We start from the raw sequence: 20,123 nt of genomic DNA, 5'->3' as shown, positions 1-20,123 counted from the left end.
CCAATGACTCCCAACCAAGATGTAAGGTGGTAACTCTTCCAATGTTAACTTTGGCTCAAGGACTTTCCATTGACCTGAATCTTTCCTGGAGCTGCACTGTGATTTGAGACTCCTCTTCTTACCCAATCCTCCTGTGTCCCCCACAGGCCGGACCACCTGCATTGTGGTTGGTCTGAGGCTCCCCCACCTTCTCTTCTTCCCTCCCCCTTTACCTTCACAGGCTTGCCCCCAATATATTTCGTACATGTCTAACCTCATACTGATGGTTCTGCCTTTTGGCAGACCCAAACAGACACAAAAGGACACTTGGCTATGCAGCTCTTCTTTCTGCCAAAAAAAATTAGAGAAACTACACCTCTATTCTTCACCCCTGTGCCACTCCTCACAGTGCCCCAGTGAACGACCATGGTCAATGGCGAGTGACATGTGAAGTACTCTCCTGCCTCTTCCCTTAAGCACTTGGCTCACAGCTTGGAGAGTTCATTTCGGACTATGCTTTATTGCAGTTTCTGTAGATTTCTTGGGCTAGCTATCTGTTTCTGTTATTTCCCTTCCTCACCCCAGTCGTGAATTGGCTGTGTTAAGAAAGACAATGCAAGTCATGGGGAAACCCTGGACAAGTCTACTCTCCCAGGATACCTGGCTAACTTGGACTTTTGCTGGGGCCTCGGACTGTCTCCATCTGCCCACGTCCAGCAGCCCTCAGTCAACATGGTACACTGTGCCCTACGGAGAAGGTTCTGATCTCCACCATATTGCTCTCTTCTTCATCAGGGCCTTGCAAGCCAGTACATGGCTAGATTATGGGTCTGTTTTAAAGGGAGAAGGAACAGCTTTGGGAACTAAAAGGGCAAGCATAGTCTCATCTACCACTGTACCTGGGCAAATAGACATCCTTTTGAATATGTGACCATCCAATGAGATCGGGATTGATCAGTTACATTAAACTTAAGCACAATCTTCAAAGTCAACATCTGCAGGATATACTTCTAGTCAGTTTGTGGACTTTGTCTATCATAAATAATCTGCCTTCTCTAAGTAAATTATTTTCATGTTTAGTTTGGTTTGATTTAATTATAATTTTGTGTCAGAGCAGAGAGTTACAGTAATGGTGATAAACTATAAGGAGTGTGGAAAGCTTATATCCCATTCCCAGATCTGAAGCTGCCTGCCTGCTTCATGATGCAGAATGCACGAGCCTGCAGCCAGGAGACTCAAGCTGTAGCTCAGGGCCAGTCATTTCATGACCTTGCTGAACTTCCACCGCCCCAGTGAGAAAATGGGGAGGGGCACGGTTCACCCAGACCTGCTGTCTAGGCCCTGTTGGCTGGGGTATGCTGTGCATTGGAGAAGCCTTAGTTGCATTCACCCAAGTACCTATCTACAAACTGTATGGGTGTGGAAGAGAAGGGAGCTGGGTGCTAAACGGACGGTTGTCTGGAGAGGAAGCTCAGCGTGCCTGGTAGGCAGGGAGATACCCTGGCCCCTGAGGTACAAGCTTCCCAGAGAGAATGGGTGTGAGTCAATGAAAGAGTTGGCTGAAGTTGCCAGGAGCACTGGGGTTCTCCATCTGTGTGTTTGTTTGTTTTCTGAGGACTTCTCTGTTTTGTTCTTTTGGAGCACCCAACATCATACATTGTGGAACATATATACCGTGTTTCCCCCAAAATAAGACCTAGCCAGACCATCGGCTCTAATGTATCTTTGGGAGCAAAAATTAATATAAGACCCAGTATTATTTTAAGACCGGGTCCTATATAATATAATACAAGACTGGGTCTTACATTATTTTTTTGCTCCAAAAGACGCATTAGAGCTGATTGTCCAGCTAGGTCTTATTTTTGGGGAAACACGGTAGTGTAGATTATTCAGTCATTCTCCACTGTAATAAACTACTGTGGCTAGAATCTGCTCACAGTCTGCCTTTGATAGCAGTTGTGCAACACATATTTACTGAGCACCTATCATGATCCAGGTCCTCTGCTGTGATAACATTGGTGGACAAGTTGGGACATGGTCCTCACCTTTTTAGGGCTGGCACACTCATATATAGGGAAGCACTTAAACAAGAATTTGTAATACAGGTTGATAAACACTATATGAGAACTCTGCAGAGTACTAGAGAACAAATAACAGGAGAGCCCAACCTAGGCTGGGAAGGGTGGTTGGTTAGAGGAGGTTTTTTGGCCGGGGGTGGGGGCAGGAACTAAGCTTTAGGCTGTACCCTAAAGGATGAACAGACATTGGCCAGGTGTTGGGCTCTGGGCAGAAAATTGGCAAAGTTCTCAAATCAGTATTATCTACATCACAGTCTCACCCAGAGCCACTCCCATTCTAAGACCTGATGGAAACCCGGGTTGTGTAGAGAGGATGCTGGCAAAACGAGGCCCAAGGATCAGGGTTCTCCCTGGAGAAAGGCTGTTTTCTGGAGTCACACAGTCATCCCAAAAGGTGCTATGCTACCACACTGGACGCGGGCAGGGAGGATGGACGAACAATCTTCCTATTTCTGTTCTTAACCTATTAAAGCCAAGAAAGTTGTCAACTTTCCTGAAGCCCTAAGGTGTCCTTCACTTTCAGCCCTGCTTGTTGAAAATTAGATTCCAAATCAAAGCTGGAGCTCCAAGATGTTTCTAGCTGTTCACATGGTAGTGTGAGGTGTGTCCCATTCGTAAAACAATCTGTTGTAAGTCAATGTAGTGCAGAAGAGAGTGCTGACAAAAATCCGCATCCTAAGTATCAGAATCAGAAGGGCTCTTAGGAGCCATCTGCAATAGATGGTCTCAAAGTGGGGGTCCTTGGAGCAGCAAGATCCACTTGAAATCTGTTAGAAATGCAAATTTCTGGGCCCCACCCAGGCCTATGAATCAGAAACTCTGGGGTTGCAACCCAGTAATCTGCATTTTAACAAGCCCTCCAGGGCATACTCAAGCAAGAACCACTGGCTTAATCCAACCCTCTCATCATACAGAATAGGAGACTGAGTCCCAGAGAAGGAAGGAGCACTTGATCCCTGTCCGGCAGGATATAATCTGGATGTTGGGTCAGTGACCACTGTGAGTTGCTTTCCAGCTCCCCCTTCACCAAATGGGAGTTGTTGTTTTTTTCTTTCCTGTATTCCTGCTCTTACTCTGCCAAGGTGAGCATGGTGGCCAGGGATCCCTGGAACACAACGAGCTATGCGGTGACCAAACTGAGAGGATGGCACATTACCCAGAGTTTCTAGATTGGAGCTGAACTACTTTGGGGAGGGAGTGAATGGCTTTTCTGCGGGCCTAGCATCTTGGGAGGCATAAGCATGGGAAGGAGAGGGAGTATGGATGTGGATGGCCAAAGAGGTTGATTGTAGCAAACATAGTTGCTTAGCCAACATCTAGTCTTCCTTCTCTTGGTGCCTTCCCCAGTTGTCATTCAGGCAGCCTCGCTTGACTCATACTTCCTGTATGCTTTGGGGAAACCTGGCTCCACCTAGGGTTCTAGAGGTGGGCACTTAGCTCAGCTTACATGAAGCAGCATAGTAGGCATGTGATTAATTCAAGGTTACTATGCCCAAAGTTCCTGGGGGGGATTCTGGGAAAGAAGTTGCCTTGCTCTATTGACAGCTTCTAGAATGCAACTCTCTCTCCTACTCCCCTGGCTGAGGGTAGGAGGAAGCTTGTAGCCCCTGGAGTTCCTGGCAGCTATCGTGTGCCCACCAGGGGGAGCCAGCCTTAGGATGAAACTGATGCTAGGAATGGCAGACTGGACAGCTGGAAAGAAATAGCATTTTTGGTGACTCTTGTTGAGGGATTGATTCAAACCACCCCTGAAGTCTGCTCAACCACTGGACTTCCACTTATAGGAGCCAGTAAGTTCCTTTTATCGTGTAAGCCAGTGTGAATTGGTTTTTCTGCTACTTGCTACTCAATATATCTTAACTGATAAAGAATCTAACCTGGCCCCTCAGACCTCTGAGTTCATGAGAACTGAATTACATCTCTAGCCTCACGTTGGAGAACATCCTCTCTCTGATGATGAAGCATGAGGCCTGTTGAACCCTGCTCAGCTTTGAGGCATGCTCCTTTATCCACAGACCAGGTCATTTAAAGAGATATCCAATACAACCGTCCTGTCTATAAAGCATGCTCCAGCAAACACATCTAGTGTGGATCAAATATCGCAATCTTGGGCTCCTCCTTCAGATCTCAAGTGTGGTACTCAAGCTCTTAAATACTCTATTTTGCATTAGTTGAATGTGATACACATTTTAGAAGCAATAGCCTAGCTTAACAACATTAAGGATTTCTAGATCATATTCAATTCCAATGCAAACGCGAATATGTACTTTGTGGGTTTCTGTGAAGAAAATAATTGATGATCCAAACTGCAATTCATCTATATAAAACAGGCAGTGCTAGCTCCTAAAAGCAATTATTGGCACCAAGCTCCTGAATTTTTAAATCCCTTAAATAGTCCAACATACCAGAAAATTGAGATTTGATCTCAGAGATAATAACTGTAAACAAAAAAAAATTAAAATCTTGTAAGAGGTATTGCTGAGTAGGACACTGATGGCTCTAGAAACAATCATGAGGATTCATTCTCTTTCACAATCCTTAGTCCAATATTACATCAAAAACTCCACCTACCAGGAAATAGTTGGAAATAGACATCGATCAAGTGCAGGGTTACAGAGAAATACTTAGCCTTCAAGAACCTCCTCTGTGAGGGGGTAGCTATAAACTGGAGTTTGCCTGGACAATGAGTTCAGGCAGGCAGATGGGGGATGTGGCTCTCACCATTGCAAGTGAGATGGGGGGGGGGGGCAGGAACAAAGCAGTATTGCTGGGAGCGGGGGAGTGAAACTCCTGCTCTCCTCTGTGCAGAGTTGGTGTACCTGCAGCATTCTGGTGAGTCTAGCAGAGCCTTACCCATCCAGAGGGCCTCACTCCAATACCCTGTGCTCAGTTCAGAAGTAAGCAACCGGGATTGAGGCAAAGAATTGGGCAGGGGAGGGAAGACTTGGTGGGAACAGCACAGCTGTCTTCAAATGTCTGCAGGGCTCTGAAGTCTTGTGGAGCATATTGGACTAGAATGTTGATCAACATCAAGGTTTTGTAATTTGTCTCGAAAATGGGGCATGGTGAATACTTCTAAACCCTAAACTGGATGTCACTGTAGCTCTGACAAGTCGCAAGCTGATTTCTTGCTTACAGCAGAGACTTAGTGGAGTCCAGTAAGTGCCTGAGGCTACGCTATCCGAAAGTCTTTGGATCAAGGGACGGGTCCTAGGTTACAATCCTGCCTTTTGCAGTGTGGGGTAACGACTTAACGACAGAGCTCAGAAGAGTGGTCCTGCCCACCAGCTGCTGAGGGAAGAGCCAGGCAGAACAGATCCCGTATGATTCCAGATCTGTATGAGTTCAGAGGGAGTCAACATAGTCAAGACCATTGCCATTCTGCTTCTTTGATCTTTATCAATCTTGAACTATAGCAGTTAATAGAGCCATGAAGAAAGGCGGGAGACCTTTCTGGGGGGGGGGAAGGAATCTCCTTATGATGTAATTATTCATTTTCCAAATGAAAAGTTAATAAAGCAAATAAAAGAGACTGCCAATACAGCTGTCAAAATGACAAAAACAAACAAATCAAACCAAAACCCCTGAAAGATCATATCCACAAAGGATGTAAAAATCTGTGCTCATGAACTAGTAAAATACACCTCTTAATGTTTGGTTTTTAAAAATTTTTAAACCAATGGTGGCAGCTTATTCAACTACAATCGCGTGTCCTTTTTAGGTTGCATTTTAAGCTTGACAGGAGAAGAACATATGCCTAACAGCCTTCAAAACATGTTCACTTAATATTGTGCTAGTTTTTTTATAAAAAAGAGAACAACTGAAAAGAAAGAACTGTGTAAGTGAATACCACTCACTGTTCTCAGGATTGACTGAAATCGATTGGTTTATGTCAGGAATATTGGTGTTGTCACAGAGTGACATGAACAAATCTTAACTGGGAAAAAAAAGCAATGGAATGAGTGTCCTGAATTTCTAAGCCAGCTTTTTTTTTTTTTTTTTTTTTTTTTTTGCTTTTCTTATATCATGTGCTATTGTCACTGTGGTATGTAAAATGGCAGGGTGTCTTGTTTTTTTCCTTCTAAAATGCATGACACCACCACAACAGAAAAACCAGTGCAAATTATCACTGGAGGTCTACAACTGGGTATTTGTCGGAGGTTCAAGAAATCACATGTATTCAGATACCACACTTGTAGAATGGTAGCCAAGTGTTTCCTAAGTGCTGCAGAAGGATAAGAGCACCACTGGACCAGAAAACTGTGTCACAGTCAGGGGCTGGGGGCCCTACGCGCAGATGCAGAGTCTTCCCTTCAGCCCAATGTGGAAATACGAGTTCCTCGGCCTTCCAGGTCTTGATGACTGGGAGTTTCTATCAATAATTACTCTAAAACACTCAAAAGAGTCTCAAGAACTTAATTCTGTAAAGGTTAGCAGATGCAATTCGTTTATCAGTTCATTCCTTCCTGCATTCATTCATTCAGGTGTGTCAACTTTCCAAGAGGAATTTGGGCATTGGTCAGAGGTTCTTGCTTTCCACTTTGAGAGCCAGTGTCAAGACCTTAGGAGCTGGTTCTCACTGTACTTCAGGTCCCTCACCATTTCTAGAATTCGACCCCGGAGCCTAGCACTGGCTCCTGAGGGACAATTTGCACAGAAAGCTAATCACAGACAGCAACTCTTCAACATTGTTGTGTTGGCTCTTGTATTAATCAGCAAACTATGAGTCATCCTAGTATTTCCAGACTTGCAGATGTACCAGAGAACCAATGAAGCAAGTGGGGTTTCTTATCCCATTCAGAAGCAGAAATAATGCCCCTTCCTGTGTACAGTCATTTCTTTGTTCCCCCACCCACATGTTGTCATTTCTCCAAAATGTCCAGAAAAGGACAGAAATTGCATTCAATTTACCAGGAAAGTTATTTCTAAGCACTGGCTGTGCCCAGGAACCCTATCCCGAGCGTTTAACATGCACTTCACTAAGACGTCCAGAAAACCCAGCTGGGCCACACAAATGGTGAGTGTACACGCAGTCAGTACGGCTCCTCTCTCCGACAGAAAACAGGCAGCTCAGCTTGCTGCTGCCTTTATATCATGTGTTAATGTTATTTGAAAATAAAATACTGCTTTTGATTAGGAGAGGATTAGCAACTGTTTGAAAACTTCAGTTTTTCTTTTATGGACTGTGGTAAAATTTGCCATTGTAACCATTTTAAGTGCATAGTTCTGTGGCATTATCTACAGTGTTGTGTGGCCATCACCCCTGCTCCATCTCCAGGACTTTTTCATCTTCCCAAACCAAAACTCTGTCCCCATGAAACACTAACTCTTCATTCTCCCTCCTTCCAACCCCAGGCATCTACCATTCAGCTTTCTGTTCCTATGAATTTGACTACTCTAGCGACCCCATGGAAGTGGAACTGTACAGTATTTGCCCTTTTGTATCTGGCTTATTTTACTTAAAAGGAATGTCCTGAGCATAAAGATTAAGTTCCATCCAGGTTATAGCACGTGTCAGAATTTCCTTCCTTTCCAAGGCTGCATAATATTCCGTAATATGAACATACTACATTTGGTTTGTCCATTCATCAGTTGACGGGCATTTGGGTTGTTTCCAGCTTTGGGCTATTGTGAGTAATGCTGCTTTGAACATGGGTGAACAGATATCTGTTCAAGACCCTACTTTTAATTCTCTTGGGTCTATACCTAAGAGTGGAATTGCTGGATCATAAGGCAGTCCTATGTTTAATTTTTTTGAGGAACCACCATACTGTTTTCCACAGTGGCTGCACCATTTTACATTCTCACTAACACTGAACATGGTTTTCCATTTCTTCACATCCTTGCCAACACTGGTTTATTTGTGTGTGTTTTTTGTTGTTGTTGTTGTTGTTGCTGTTTTTTTGTTAAGTAATAGCCATCATAATGGGTGTCAATTTTTTTTTTTTTGAGAAACTAGAAAGCCATATTTGAGTGCTTTGCCTGTTCCTATTTTCCAGAGCTCATTTTTGAAAATGTTGCCTAATAGAAGGAAAGGGTGATGGAATTGTTCCCACTTATTCCCACTCAGGGTGGTTGGGGCCTCCCACACCTTCCAAAGCTTTGCCACATGGAACTAAACGATCATTACTCAAAGCTGCAAATGAGGAATCTACCTTCATCAATTTGCCTACTGAGTCAGCTGCTTTGACCGATTCTCTTCATGTGCCCCCCAGACATGGGCCTGTAAAAAAAGTCTGGATCCCCACAATTACGCTCGTCATCTCTACTCAAAAATGGAGGATGGACAAACGTGGTAGCAGGTGACAGAGGGGGAAGCCTGGTAGAAACCATGTGTTCAGCCTCAAATCCAAAGCTCCCCAAAGCAAAGCACGAGTTGGAATAATGTCTGATGAAGTAGGGGTATGTATCTTTCAGGTTTCAGGGCTATATGATAATTTAGGCCAGGACTATATGATAATTTCCGGAAGTGCCCACTTCTCTTCTTCCTGTGCACCTAGCTCCAACAACAGAATCAAGGTCTGAGGGCTCTGTGTGATTCCAAGCTGCACACGTTCTAATCTAACACGAAACATGATTAACATGGGGAGAAGGACCAATGTATGGAAGAAATGGATCAACGTTGCGCCTTTATTCCACTCTCCGTCTTAGAAGCTGCTATACCATTGGGAGTAAGGCGGCAAGGCTAGCGCTGCTAGGGCCGTCCATGGGCTGTTAGCATGGCCACAGATGTGAGCCTGGGGAAGGGGTGTGACCCTTTTGGATCCTTACGTTGAGCTTTCAATAACCTCACTGCTTTTGATGGAGGAACTAACATGATACGCCCTCATCTAACAACAATAAAACAGAGAAAGTAGCATTTGTCACTATGGGCAAATGATCAAGATCAAATAAAAATCCAAACTTTTTCCACTTCTCAGGAAAAAGCAGAAAGTCTTTCTTCGGGGAGTATAGGTGGGGTGCTTTAACTGTAAGCAGTGTTCTACCCTCTGTTGCCCCCTTCAAGCTCAGAAGTAGCCAAGCTACACACACATGGTTGCTTTATGCAGCAGGCCCAGGTCGTGGGATGCTTTTCAACCCCCCAGGGACAGAGGAGGCTAAGAGTACAAATGGACTCAGGAGAGGTTTCCATAAATCTGTGATATGGGGCCATTAATGGATTTGAGAGAGGGACTCTGGAGGGTGCAGAAAGGAGGGGAGGGATGCCATCGAGCCCTCGTCACACCCATCATTTGCCTGCCTGGATGGGTCACATCTCTGACTCACAAGGCCGCTCTGCCACCATCCACTCCTACACTCAGTGACAATAATACCTATTGTCAGGCGTTACCTAATAATACCTAACGTTCAGGCGTTAGGGCCACAGCTGAACGGAGCAAGTCCACTGTGACTGCCCATCCATCCTAGACATTTTTTTCATAGTTTTCCAACTTTCCACTCGGGGCCATAATCTGGAACAGGATTACCTCTTCATGTGCTGTTCTTCATTTTGGGTTTGTACACATTCATGCCGAGTTACAGTTTAAAGGAGCACAACATAGTGATTAATTTCTGCCCTCTTCTACTCTTTGAAAAAGGAAATGAGATCCCTTTCCTTGCTTTACAGTGACAAATAAGCAGGTTGTTTCAATGAACTCAGTATAAAATTAATCATACACTTTGCTTTTAAAATGTCTCATTTTGGGCACCCCAACTTCAGAAAAGTTCATTGTTTCCCTTCAGGTATGTTAAGACAAAGTGAAAAAAAATGAAACAAAAAGCTTGACAGGAAGCTTCTGAAAATGGTTGCCTTTTCAGCTTTCGTAAGTCAATTATTAAGCAATTACAAAACTATATTGATTGATCTGCATTATTCAGGCATCTGTATTGGGGGGATTCTTGTATCCCCATAAATTTTGATGTTGACCTCACTGAGTGATGGAGGGCGACTCCAGGGCCAAAATGTAATGCTGCCTCATTGCAACACATCATCTCAATCCTTCAACTTCTGACAGAAAAAAAGGTTGACGTTTAAAAGGCTAGCATTTGATCAGCAGCTCATTCTAAATTTCTGCTTTTTGAAAAAAGGAACATAGCACTGAAGTAGAGGATCATTAATGGCTCTCAGAAACCAAAAAGAAACTGAAAAAAAAATCTGATTCTTGGTAACATTAATATTAAGTGCTGAGCCTGCATTTCCCCAACAGCCTATGGAGTTTCGTTTCCTGACAATTCAGAGTGGTTCAAACAAAACTTGCTCAACACAGAGACACCAGTGCCTAAATTTTCAAAATGTATGTTACACTGCATCTAATTATATTTCCTCTAAAACCAGCTAAAAAAAAAAGTTTCCCCAAACTAAATAGCTCTTTGAGGCCCAATTCAGAAAGAAAGGAAAAACCAAGCTTGTATGTAAAATCATGCTTAAATACAAACTAAAGATGCTTATTCAGGAAAATATTGTCATGTCTGGTAGAGAAGATCCGAGCAGGACAGGACCCATGGGCTCTTTGAAACTTGACTCGTCTGTACCCCCATCCTTCCTTAGTGCAGCCCAGAGCTTCCCCCAGAGGCCTCTGCTCTTGCATTTCAGCAGGACTAACCACTGAAATGAAATCTGTGATGCCCCTTGCCAGAATTAGTAAAAGACAAATGCAAAGAAACTGTTCTCACAACACGAGGAGTAGTGTGGCTTTCCCCCAACCATTATCCTCAAAATGAGAGACGCATTAAGAGAAGGGACTTGCAAGGAAGGCAAGAAGGTGCATCTGATTCTGGAGCAGGAGGGGAGGGGTCAAGTATTTCCGCAAGACTGTGGTCACTTATTTTTAAATGTCCATGAACAATTCTGAGAATAGGAGAAGGCTCCCTGGCCACCATAGCTCCTGACTCTCCAGTGGAAAATGGAGCTGATGTAACTCCGACAAGAACAGGGGATTGTCTTGCTCTAACTAACCTGGTTTTAGCATTTTTGTTTTCAGTGGGAGGTCATGGTTCGAATGTAAAGACTTTAATTTGCAGTGCTAATTGAGACAGCAGTAATTAAAGGTTCTGCTCTACTGAGCAGGTGAGTCCAGCCTTGGAAATCCAAACCAAAAGGAATCTTGAGTTTTTGCAAAGGTTCTTTTTGGAGGTGGGAGTGAGTAGTGAAGAGGAAGGAGAGGAGAGGCGGGAAGGCCTCCCTGGAGGTTCAGCATGGGTGCTCTGCATGCTATGGCATCCATCCAGGGCTGGGTTTGAGCAAGGCTCCAAAAAAAGTGTAGGTGAGAAACACCAACCCCCCAGTGCCAGTGACCAAGCAGAACTCATGTTTTTGGTGGCATTGGTGCAGGGCAGCTGACAAGGCTGGTCCTCACGCTCCTTCCCATTTGCTCTCTTTGCCTCTCAGCAGCAGGCCCTCTCTTCAGATCTAGAAACAGTGGTGGGCAGCCATCAGCCTGCAGCAAGAAGCAGGGTCGGGACTAGGCGGCTGCCGGCGGAATTGGGCTGCTCCTTACCCTCCTCTCTGCCTACGGAAAGTTGTCCTAGGGTCCATTTGTTACTCAGCATCCACGCAGGATGCACAGCCCCACATGGCTCCTGGCAACTCACCTGCTGTCTGGGCTCATCACCCTATGTCTGCCCCTTGGCTTCTCCTCAGCCACCTAGCAAATGTTCTCCCTGACATCCGTGGGAGGGCAATCCTCTGCCCCTACTCTCCAAGTCACCACTCCCCCCGGCACCTGAGGAGGAACTTCGGACACTGAGGCAGTCTAAACCCATTCCACTGGGTTACCGGTGTTCGGAGTTTCAGGAACTTTCTTGATATAGTTAGCAGCCAACACCGATGGAGCATTACTGTGTGCCAGGCCCCATGCCAAGCACTTTTACTTCATCTCATTTAATCCTCCCAGCAACCCCATTAGATAGGTATACTGGTATCTCCATTTGACACCTGGGGAAACTGAAGCCTCAAAACGGTAAACAGCTTGCCAAATGAAAATGAGGCAGAGACGGATTTGGAACCAAGTGATTCAAAGCCTGGGCTCTCCTCTCAAGCCTGATCTTAAGTCCAGCCCCCAGGACCCATGCCCTGCCAAGGGCCAAAGCCTCGGTGTCTCTTGCTCTGTGTTGGCTTCCTTCGGCCCTGGGAGTGCTGCACGTCAGAGGGCTGTTTGCCAGGGACAAGAAGGAGCCATGGGTGAGAGTAGCAAGAGGGCTTCCCCAAGGAGTCTCCTCAAACGCCCATCACAGACAGGTCCAACCCCTTAAGGAGGGAAGATGTCAAGTTGTCTCGATTCACCCACCATCTCCACAACTGCTGGGTGTTCACGGCTGCCTATGCTAAGGATATGGGGGTGCTTATGTTAAAGGTAGAAAGTACAGCAAACTCAGGAGGGGCCAAGTCCAGCCTTCCCTAAGGCAGGCTTGTTTCCCGTCTCCTGCCCCTCTCAAAATCTGTCCAAACAGTATCATGTGCCTCTTTGGTTTGTTTCTCTGCAGCTGCCCCTTTCCCTCTGTGCCTCAGCCTGCCTCAAGGATCAGATTTCAGGCTTTTTTGTTCTTATTCCAACTGGCCACCCTCCCCATCCCTCCTCCCCATAAGACTGCACTGCCAGCTCTGCAAACATGTGCCCCGAGGGCACTCTGGCTGCTGCTTGCTATCCCCACTCTCCCACCTCCTCAATGGACCTGTTTCTGTCTTTGAGTTCCATTCTCCAGTGGTTGATGGTAAAACTGAAATCCCAACCCCAATGTTTTGATTTTTCCAGTACTTTAAGGTATCTCCAAGTCTTCAGGGTGAAGGGGCATTAAGTTATGGAAACACAATTCATTTTACCTCACTTTCATTAAGAACAGAGAGATGTCACCCAGCCTTAGGAGCAGCATGGGGGATCCAGTAAGGAAATTTGGGGTCACTAAAATCCAACACACCGGGACTGGGGGTCACAACTCCCTTAGTAGTGCCAGGTCCACATCCCTTATCTGTAATTTCAAGTCTAAAAAGCTCTGAAAGCTTATTTTATTTTTGTAAATTTGATGCCAAAATTTATTTGGGGATGCAATTTGACCTGGACTTAGTTAAAGATTCATATTTCTTTGCAAAAATAATACAAGGCTGCCCAGATACCACTGGAGGAGGGCTGTGTGATATTTGGTATATGCACCATGTTACCTTTCTATAGTCCCAGATGCCCTGAATTTGGAAATGCATCTGAGCCCAGGGGGCTCAGACCCAAGACTGGGAGCCTGCAGCAGCCCTGACTGAGCATGTGGTGTGTGCCAGGCAGGGGTCAAAGCAATTTCAACGAGAGTCTCCTTTGTCTTCCAATACCCTAAGACAAGGGGATAATTCTTTTCTCCATGTGTAACTGAGGCTAGAGGCAGTAAGTGACATTGCTTCCGGCATATGGCCCAGTCAGTGTTGGTGCCTGGACTTGAACTGCTGTCCTGACGTCAGATGGCATTTGTCTTTTACCTTCAGTTCAAGGAAAGGATCCACTGAAACTGGATCAGTCACTTAACTGGTAAAGTAAAATCCCCCAAGATGAGAAATACTAGTCTGCAAATAAGAATGGGCTCCTACAGACAGCTAGATTTGGCACTTCTGCTTGCTAATGAGTTGGTGTCTCATCTTACATTTAGAAACTACACCTTGAAATAACTAGATCTGGGGGCGGCTGGTTAGCTCAGTTGGTCAGAGTGTGGTGCTCTTAACAACAAGGTTGCTGGTTCGATCTCCACATGAGTCACTGTGAGCTGTGCCCTCCACAACTAGATTGAAACAACTACTTAAGTTGGAGCTGATGAGTCTGGGAAAAACATAAATAAATAAATAAATAAATAAATAAATAAATAAATAAAAGTTTTAAAAAAATGTTAATCTGGATCAAAATGAATGCCTAGTCCTTCCGCGATGACCACCATCATCCACAGAAACACAATGAGCTAGTCAATGCCATGTAGTCAGTAAGGAGTGTCAGTTGAGGCTGTTTGGCCATTGTACAATGTGACAAGTTCACCTGGCTGGAAGCAAGAAGCATGTCCTGCCCCCAGCACTGGGGCTGTTGCCTGTCCTTCCATGCGTGACCTAGCTCTTGCCTCAAACACTCAACTCTTCTTTCTTCTTTTCTCACCCCTGGAAAACTGATCAGGGATGAGTTCTCAGGCCTTGAAGTGAGTAGGGAAAGGCTACGAGAAGGAACGTCAGAGCTGTTGATGAGCCCAGCACGGAGGTCTGCTCAGTGTGTTTTGGCTAGAAGAATGCCATGGACAGAACAGGGTGCTGGGGAGAAGGGTGGAGTGAGAGTGTCAGAGAGCTCCAGAAAGAACGAAGGCACAATCCCAGCCAGCCGGGTAAAGATGGCTCTTTTTCCTTTCCCACCAAGCCTGGAGTTGTCTAAGTGGTGCAGGGCATAGAACAGGAAGGGCCACAAGGCTAGTAGGCCCCACAGCTCCTGTCAAATCTCCTGGCGGGCATGGGGTCTAAAGAGAGAGCACTGTGCATATTCTGTCTTGACAAAGCACTGGTTTTGAGAGCCACATCTTATCCCCCAGAGAACACATCAGGAGGCTCAGGGCCAGGAGTTAAGAGTGATAGTGACAGCAAAACTTCGTTGGCAGGTACTTTGTTCCAGGCCCTGTTCAAAGTGCTTTAGATGTATTACCGCATTTTCTCCTCAATCTACCATCATGCCCATTTGGTAGAAGAGGCAATAATGAGGAGGTTAACACAGGAACAGAAGGCTCTGGAGGCAGTGCTCCGTGCATAGGCTTACAAGTGTGGGCTCTGTAGCTAGGCTTCCCGCTCTGTCCCTGACTTGCTGTGTGCCTGTGGGCAACTCCAGTGACTTCTCTGTGTCTCAATCTTCTCAGCTTTAAAGAGAATGCTAACAGCCTCTACCTCTGTGGATTAAAATGAGAAAAGGCAGGTGAAGTACTGGGTTGAATGTCTGGCCTGTGGCTACCAGCCAGCGCTGGCTGGGAAGGCAGCTCTTGGCAGCAGTAGCATTCCATTTGGGGAGTCCAGCCTCGCACCTCTGCTGGTGGAGGCAGCCTGAGCCCTTCGTAGCTGCTTGGTCTTTCTCCTGAACACTTTCTCCAACCCCACTTAGCTAATTGGTTAGGTTTGCTTTTGACAACCCCAATAAATAAGAATTCTCCCTGTGAGGCAGCTGATCCAGGGCTGAGGCAACATACTCAGGCTACAAATATACCCCATTGAAGACATAAAAAACCCAAAAGGCTCATAATATTAGATGGTGACATGACTCCAGTGCTGATGCTGGTGCCACACGAATCCATGAAAACTGATGGCAATGGGCCTATAACAAAACCAAACCAAAGCGCTCCTGAACTGTGGATAAGGGCCTGTCACTCATCCTAGCCACCCCCATGGGAGCTCTGCTTGCTGTATGCATCCATGAAAGGACCAGTTCCCTGGGGGTGGATCATTCTGCTTGGTTACGCTTCATGAGACCCGGATGAACAGGGCACGGTCTCTATCCTCTGGGTCCTGCCATGACCATGCTCACCCAGGGTCCTCAAAAAAGAGGGCAGGCCAACAGGTGCTTCCCTTGGGCCAGGTCCCCAGCCAAGCACTTTACGGCCATCTCCTCCTTGGCTTCTTTACAGAAGAGGGAAGCAGATTGGGAGACAGAAGTAGTAAGGACAGTCAGGGAAAAGCTTCTTAGAGGAGAAGGAGCCTGAGGAGCTATAAGAGTGGGATAGGAAAGAAAAGGTGTGAAGGGAAGGCCAGGCACATGGAACGGCAGGAGTAAAGGCTGGGAATGCAGAGTAGGCCAGGAGCTGCAAGCACTTCCGGGTTATAGAAATGAAGTGCCACGCAGGGCCCAATGGAGTCTGAGTCTAAGGAAGTAGACGGAGCCAGGTTATGTATGGACCTCTGGAAACTTCTGAGCAAGTATGACCCATGATCAGCTCTCTGTTATAGCAAAGTAATGCTTTATTGGGAGACACTAGACTAAGAGTCAACTATACGAGTTCAGACAAAGAATCAAGACGGCCTGAATGTGGGCAGGGATGAGAGCAATGGAAAAGAGGGACCAAGATAGACAGTATTCTGGCCGACATCAGTGATTCCTGCCTCTTGGTATTCACACCTTCAAGTAATCCCTTCCTGGTATTCACACCTTCGCGCTTGCATCTAATGAACAGAATACAGAAAAAGTAATGGGATGTCACTTTCAAGACTCGGTTATAAATACTGTGACTTCTGACTTGCTGGCAGTCCCCCTGCCTCTCTTGCTGGCATATTTCTCTCTTGTTCATGTCGATAAAGCCAACTACCATATTGTAACATGCTCTATGAAGAGGCCCCCATGGCAACAATCTGCAAGGAACTGCTCCCTGCCAACAGCCATGGGAGTAAGCTTGGAAGCAGATCCTGCTCAGCGGAGCCTTGAAATGATTGCAGCCTTATGAGAGACTTGGGCCCAGAAGACCCAGCTAAGCCATGCCAGGATTCCCACCTACAGAAACCATGAGGATACGAGCAGGGATCAGAACAATGAAACTTGAGAACTGTGATTGACACCACCCAGCCAGAATCAGCTGAATTTAGTGACCGATAAGACCATAAAAAGTGAGGGAGAGAGAAGTCACAGTGATCTGGAAAAGAGCACAGGCTCTGGAGTGACACGGCCTGGCTCCAAGTTCCTGCTCTGGCCCTTGCTAACTGTGTGACCCTGGGCAAGTCATTTTAGCTCTCTGAGCCTCTGTTTCTTCGTGTGTAAAATGGGGATGATACGAGTAACTGCCTCACACGCATCTGTCCTTTCCCTTTAGGACCTGCTTCAGCATGCAGCGAGCTGTGCCAGCAAAGACAAAATTTAAGTGCTTTAGTGCAATTCCCTTCTTGCATCCTATGAAGCCTTACTGGTCCTGTGTGAGGGGACGTGCTCCATGGCCGAGTGCAGGGGAAGGTAGTTCTGTGTGACTGTGACTCGTCTCCCCTGATTCCTTCCCCTGGCAGCAACTGAGTGCAGTTTTCCTCCTGCATAGGAACTGAAACCATAACCTTGGCCTGTGCTTTAACCACACAGAATGAGCTGGCTGATAGACTTTTCCAGAGTGAAGCCCCGTCTCAGAGAGGACTAGTCTGGATTTGCCTCCAAAGCCAGGTATCAACAGCACGAGACACAGTTCTTATTTCCAAAAGCAAGGAACCCAATCAGATATAAGACTGTCTTACCTGTCTGGGCAGAGGTGGCATGGACTCTGAGGCGACTCTTCGCTGAAAGCGCTGGGGCTGCTGCATCATCTGGTGCAGAAGGAACGAAGAACGGTCAGGCTGCTGCTGCTGCAGCTGCAAGGTGGCCGTGGCAGTGGAGGACGCAGTGGCAGAAGAAGCCTGCTTCGGCATCGGCTGCTGCAGGTAGTAGAGCAGGGAAGGCTGCCTAGAGGTGGCAGGCATGGAGGGCATCTTCTGGGGGCCCGGCTCAGAAACGAAATGGGATAAGGGCTTTGTGTTGCTGAAAGTAAATGGCTCTGGGGCTCCTGGGCTGGGGCTGGCCAGCCCCTGCTGCATGATAATGTTCATGGTCTTGGGTGAGTTGGTGGCCCTGGGTTTAAAGATGACATTTGTTTGCTGCTGCTGCTGTTGCTGTTGCTGCTGTTGCTGCTGCTGCTGTTGCTGGTGGTGCTGCTGCTGCTGCTGCTGCTGTTGCTGCTGCTGCTGCTGCTGCTGCTGCTGTTGCTGCTGCTGCTGCTGCTGGCCTAGCGCATTACTGCTGGGTGTGAGGCTGCAGATCAGGGAGCACTGGGGGGTGAAAGACTGCTGCGGCAAGCCTGGGCTGGAGAGCTTCTCTGGGCGGTAGGGTGGGGAGGGCCCCAGGCTGCTGGTGGGCAGAGCAGACATCAGGTGGCCTTGAGGGCTTTTGATGGTGGAGGACACCAGGTTGGCAAGAATGGAGCTCTGTGGGCTGAACTGCGGCTGATGATTGAGAGATGGGCTGGGGAGCTTCTCGGGAGCATAGGACATGGTGGGCCCAAGGCCAGCATTGCTGCTGGACGCCATGCTTGAGAGTAAGGCATTGGGAGAGCCTTGGAGAGCGGTCCCCTGCAGGTTGCTGGACGACATGCAGGACACCATGAGACTCTGCGGGCTGAACGGCGGCGGCGGGTGTGGCGATGGCACTGGGCAGTAAGGTGGGGAGAGGCCTGGAGGAGGCAGGGCTGACCAACTGGGGGGGGGACCTGGCTGCTTCGTAACACATCCCTGCTTGCTGGCCGCCAACACCTTCAGCTGGTGGGCATGATGCCACTGAGGCCCCGGAAGTGGGGGCAAAGCCACGGGGTGCATTACCTGGACCTGGCTCTTGGACTGTGTCGTTGCAGAACTGTGTGAGACCATCTGCTTACTGGTGGAGGGAATCGAATAGCTGATCCCTGCAGAGGAGGGTGGGATTTGAAGTGACATGCCAGTGACCTGGCTGCAACCAGAAGCAAACTCCTTGCTGGAACCAATGCTCTCCAAGTGTGGCATCTGAGCCGCAGGCTTGCGATTTGTGCCCAGGGTTGCCTGGGGGTGATCTAAGACCAGTGGTTCGACTGGCTTGCTCCCCAGTATCTTCTCAAGGTCTAGCTCATTCTGAGAAGGGTCTTGAATTTTTGTTAGCTCCTCCAGCAGATCTTGAAGTTCCTGGTCCACAGCCGGTGTGCTGTTGGTTTTGTCATAATAAGGAGCCACGGACCCTTTCAGTCCCATTTCTGCAGTCGGTGGTACAACAAATGGTGAGCCCATTACGTTGTTGTTCATGGGATTATTTTCAAGCAGTAACGAATGGCCCGCTACACCCATAGCTGTAGGGCTAGGGTTCATTGTCAATGGAGGAACCTGTAGCTCTGCACAGGGCATATTGGGGTGGGCACCTGGCCCCACAGAAAGGGTGACATCTTCAAGGCAAGGTCTCTTGATTTTATTAGGGTAACCCCCATCAGCCATGTCTGGAAACTGGAAGTTGTCTCCTTCCTGTTTCCTCTTAATGGCTCCCTGTGACTGAAAGAGAGAAAGAGACAGAGAGAGACATTTTTCAAATAAATGCTTGGCACATTAAAACTAATGAACAGGAAACTTGCAAGATAAAACAGATATCTCAGTTTCAGGAGTTATAATTGTCAAAACTGTACCACACAGCCTATCTTTGGAACCACAATGCTTGTTTCCTTGTTGTCATGCTTCATGTAAACTGTCTTGTTACATTTCAAATAAGGCTTCATGCCAGGCGTGTCCAAACTTTTTTCAACGTTTTTCACCAAGGGCCATATGTGGTAAAATACACAAACAGCCGGGCCACTCACTCCAGGTGAAGTACGTATTGCCTCACCTGGTTTATTTAAGTAAACTAAATATATTTTTGGAATTTGCTGTGGGCCAATTAACAATGGATCGTGGGCTGCAGTTGGCCCGCGGGCCGCAATTTGGACACCCCTGCTTTATGCTCTCTGTCTACTAAATATGACAGAAAGTCACTCAGGATATTCTTTGCCCACTTAAAGGAGAGTTCAATAAAATTATGCAGAAGTCACCAAATCAACTGTGGTGCCAAAGAAAGGCATTTGAGAGCAAAGGTATTTTCAATTCCTACCTACCTACAGATACTTCGATATTTAAAAAGGAAAAGTGTTAACATAGACATTGAACTTTTAGGTTGCCTCCCTGTCTTGGATAAATGCATTAGGCTGCAGTGATAAAATGGAACATAACAGAGCCTTTAGAGGAATGAAGGAGATTTGGGTGTGTTCTTTTGGGCAGCTGTCTAAAATACACTGTTTAGAGGAAACACAAGTTGCAGAACAGTCATTGCGGCATGATTCCATTTATTTTTACACACACACTGCTATGAGCATACAAAAATAACTTGGGAAAACAAGTTATATGCAACCGTTTGGAGAAGTGACCTCTTGAGGAGGACCGTCAATTCCCTTTCTATTCTCTACATTTTTGTATTGCTTGTTTGTTTTAATGGGAATGACTTATGCAAAAAATATATATAGAGAGAGCTACCTAAATAAGAGATTCCTCTCTACAGATACATCCTCAGGTCGGGGAGATATGAAACAACAGGAAAAGGCCCCAGTCTGTGA

The 20,123-nt window shown here is 46.6% G+C and overlaps 1 protein-coding gene across 5 annotated transcripts in view; it reads right to left on the bottom strand.

The window, feature by feature from the left end:
* MAMLD1 (mastermind like domain containing 1) overlaps positions 1-20,123 on the bottom strand; it is a 122,268-nt gene that overhangs the window by 22,305 nt on the left and 79,840 nt on the right. For all 5 annotated transcript variants that reach the window (XM_088795230.1, XM_074324232.2, XM_019753515.3 and 2 more), the window contains one exon: positions 17,230-19,035. In XM_088795230.1, coding sequence (XP_088651356.1) covers positions 17,230-19,035 — 1,806 coding nt within the window. The remainder of the gene's footprint in view (positions 1-17,229; positions 19,036-20,123) is intronic.

This window comes from Rhinolophus sinicus, chromosome 18 (genome assembly GCF_057876585.1).
Source record: "Rhinolophus sinicus isolate RSI-liver-muscle chromosome 18, RSI-T2T, whole genome shotgun sequence".
NCBI classification, from domain to species: Eukaryota; Metazoa; Chordata; class Mammalia; order Chiroptera; family Rhinolophidae; genus Rhinolophus; species Rhinolophus sinicus.
Note: the sequence above shows the minus strand (reverse complement) of the source record. Positions and strands in the feature narration are given on the sequence as shown.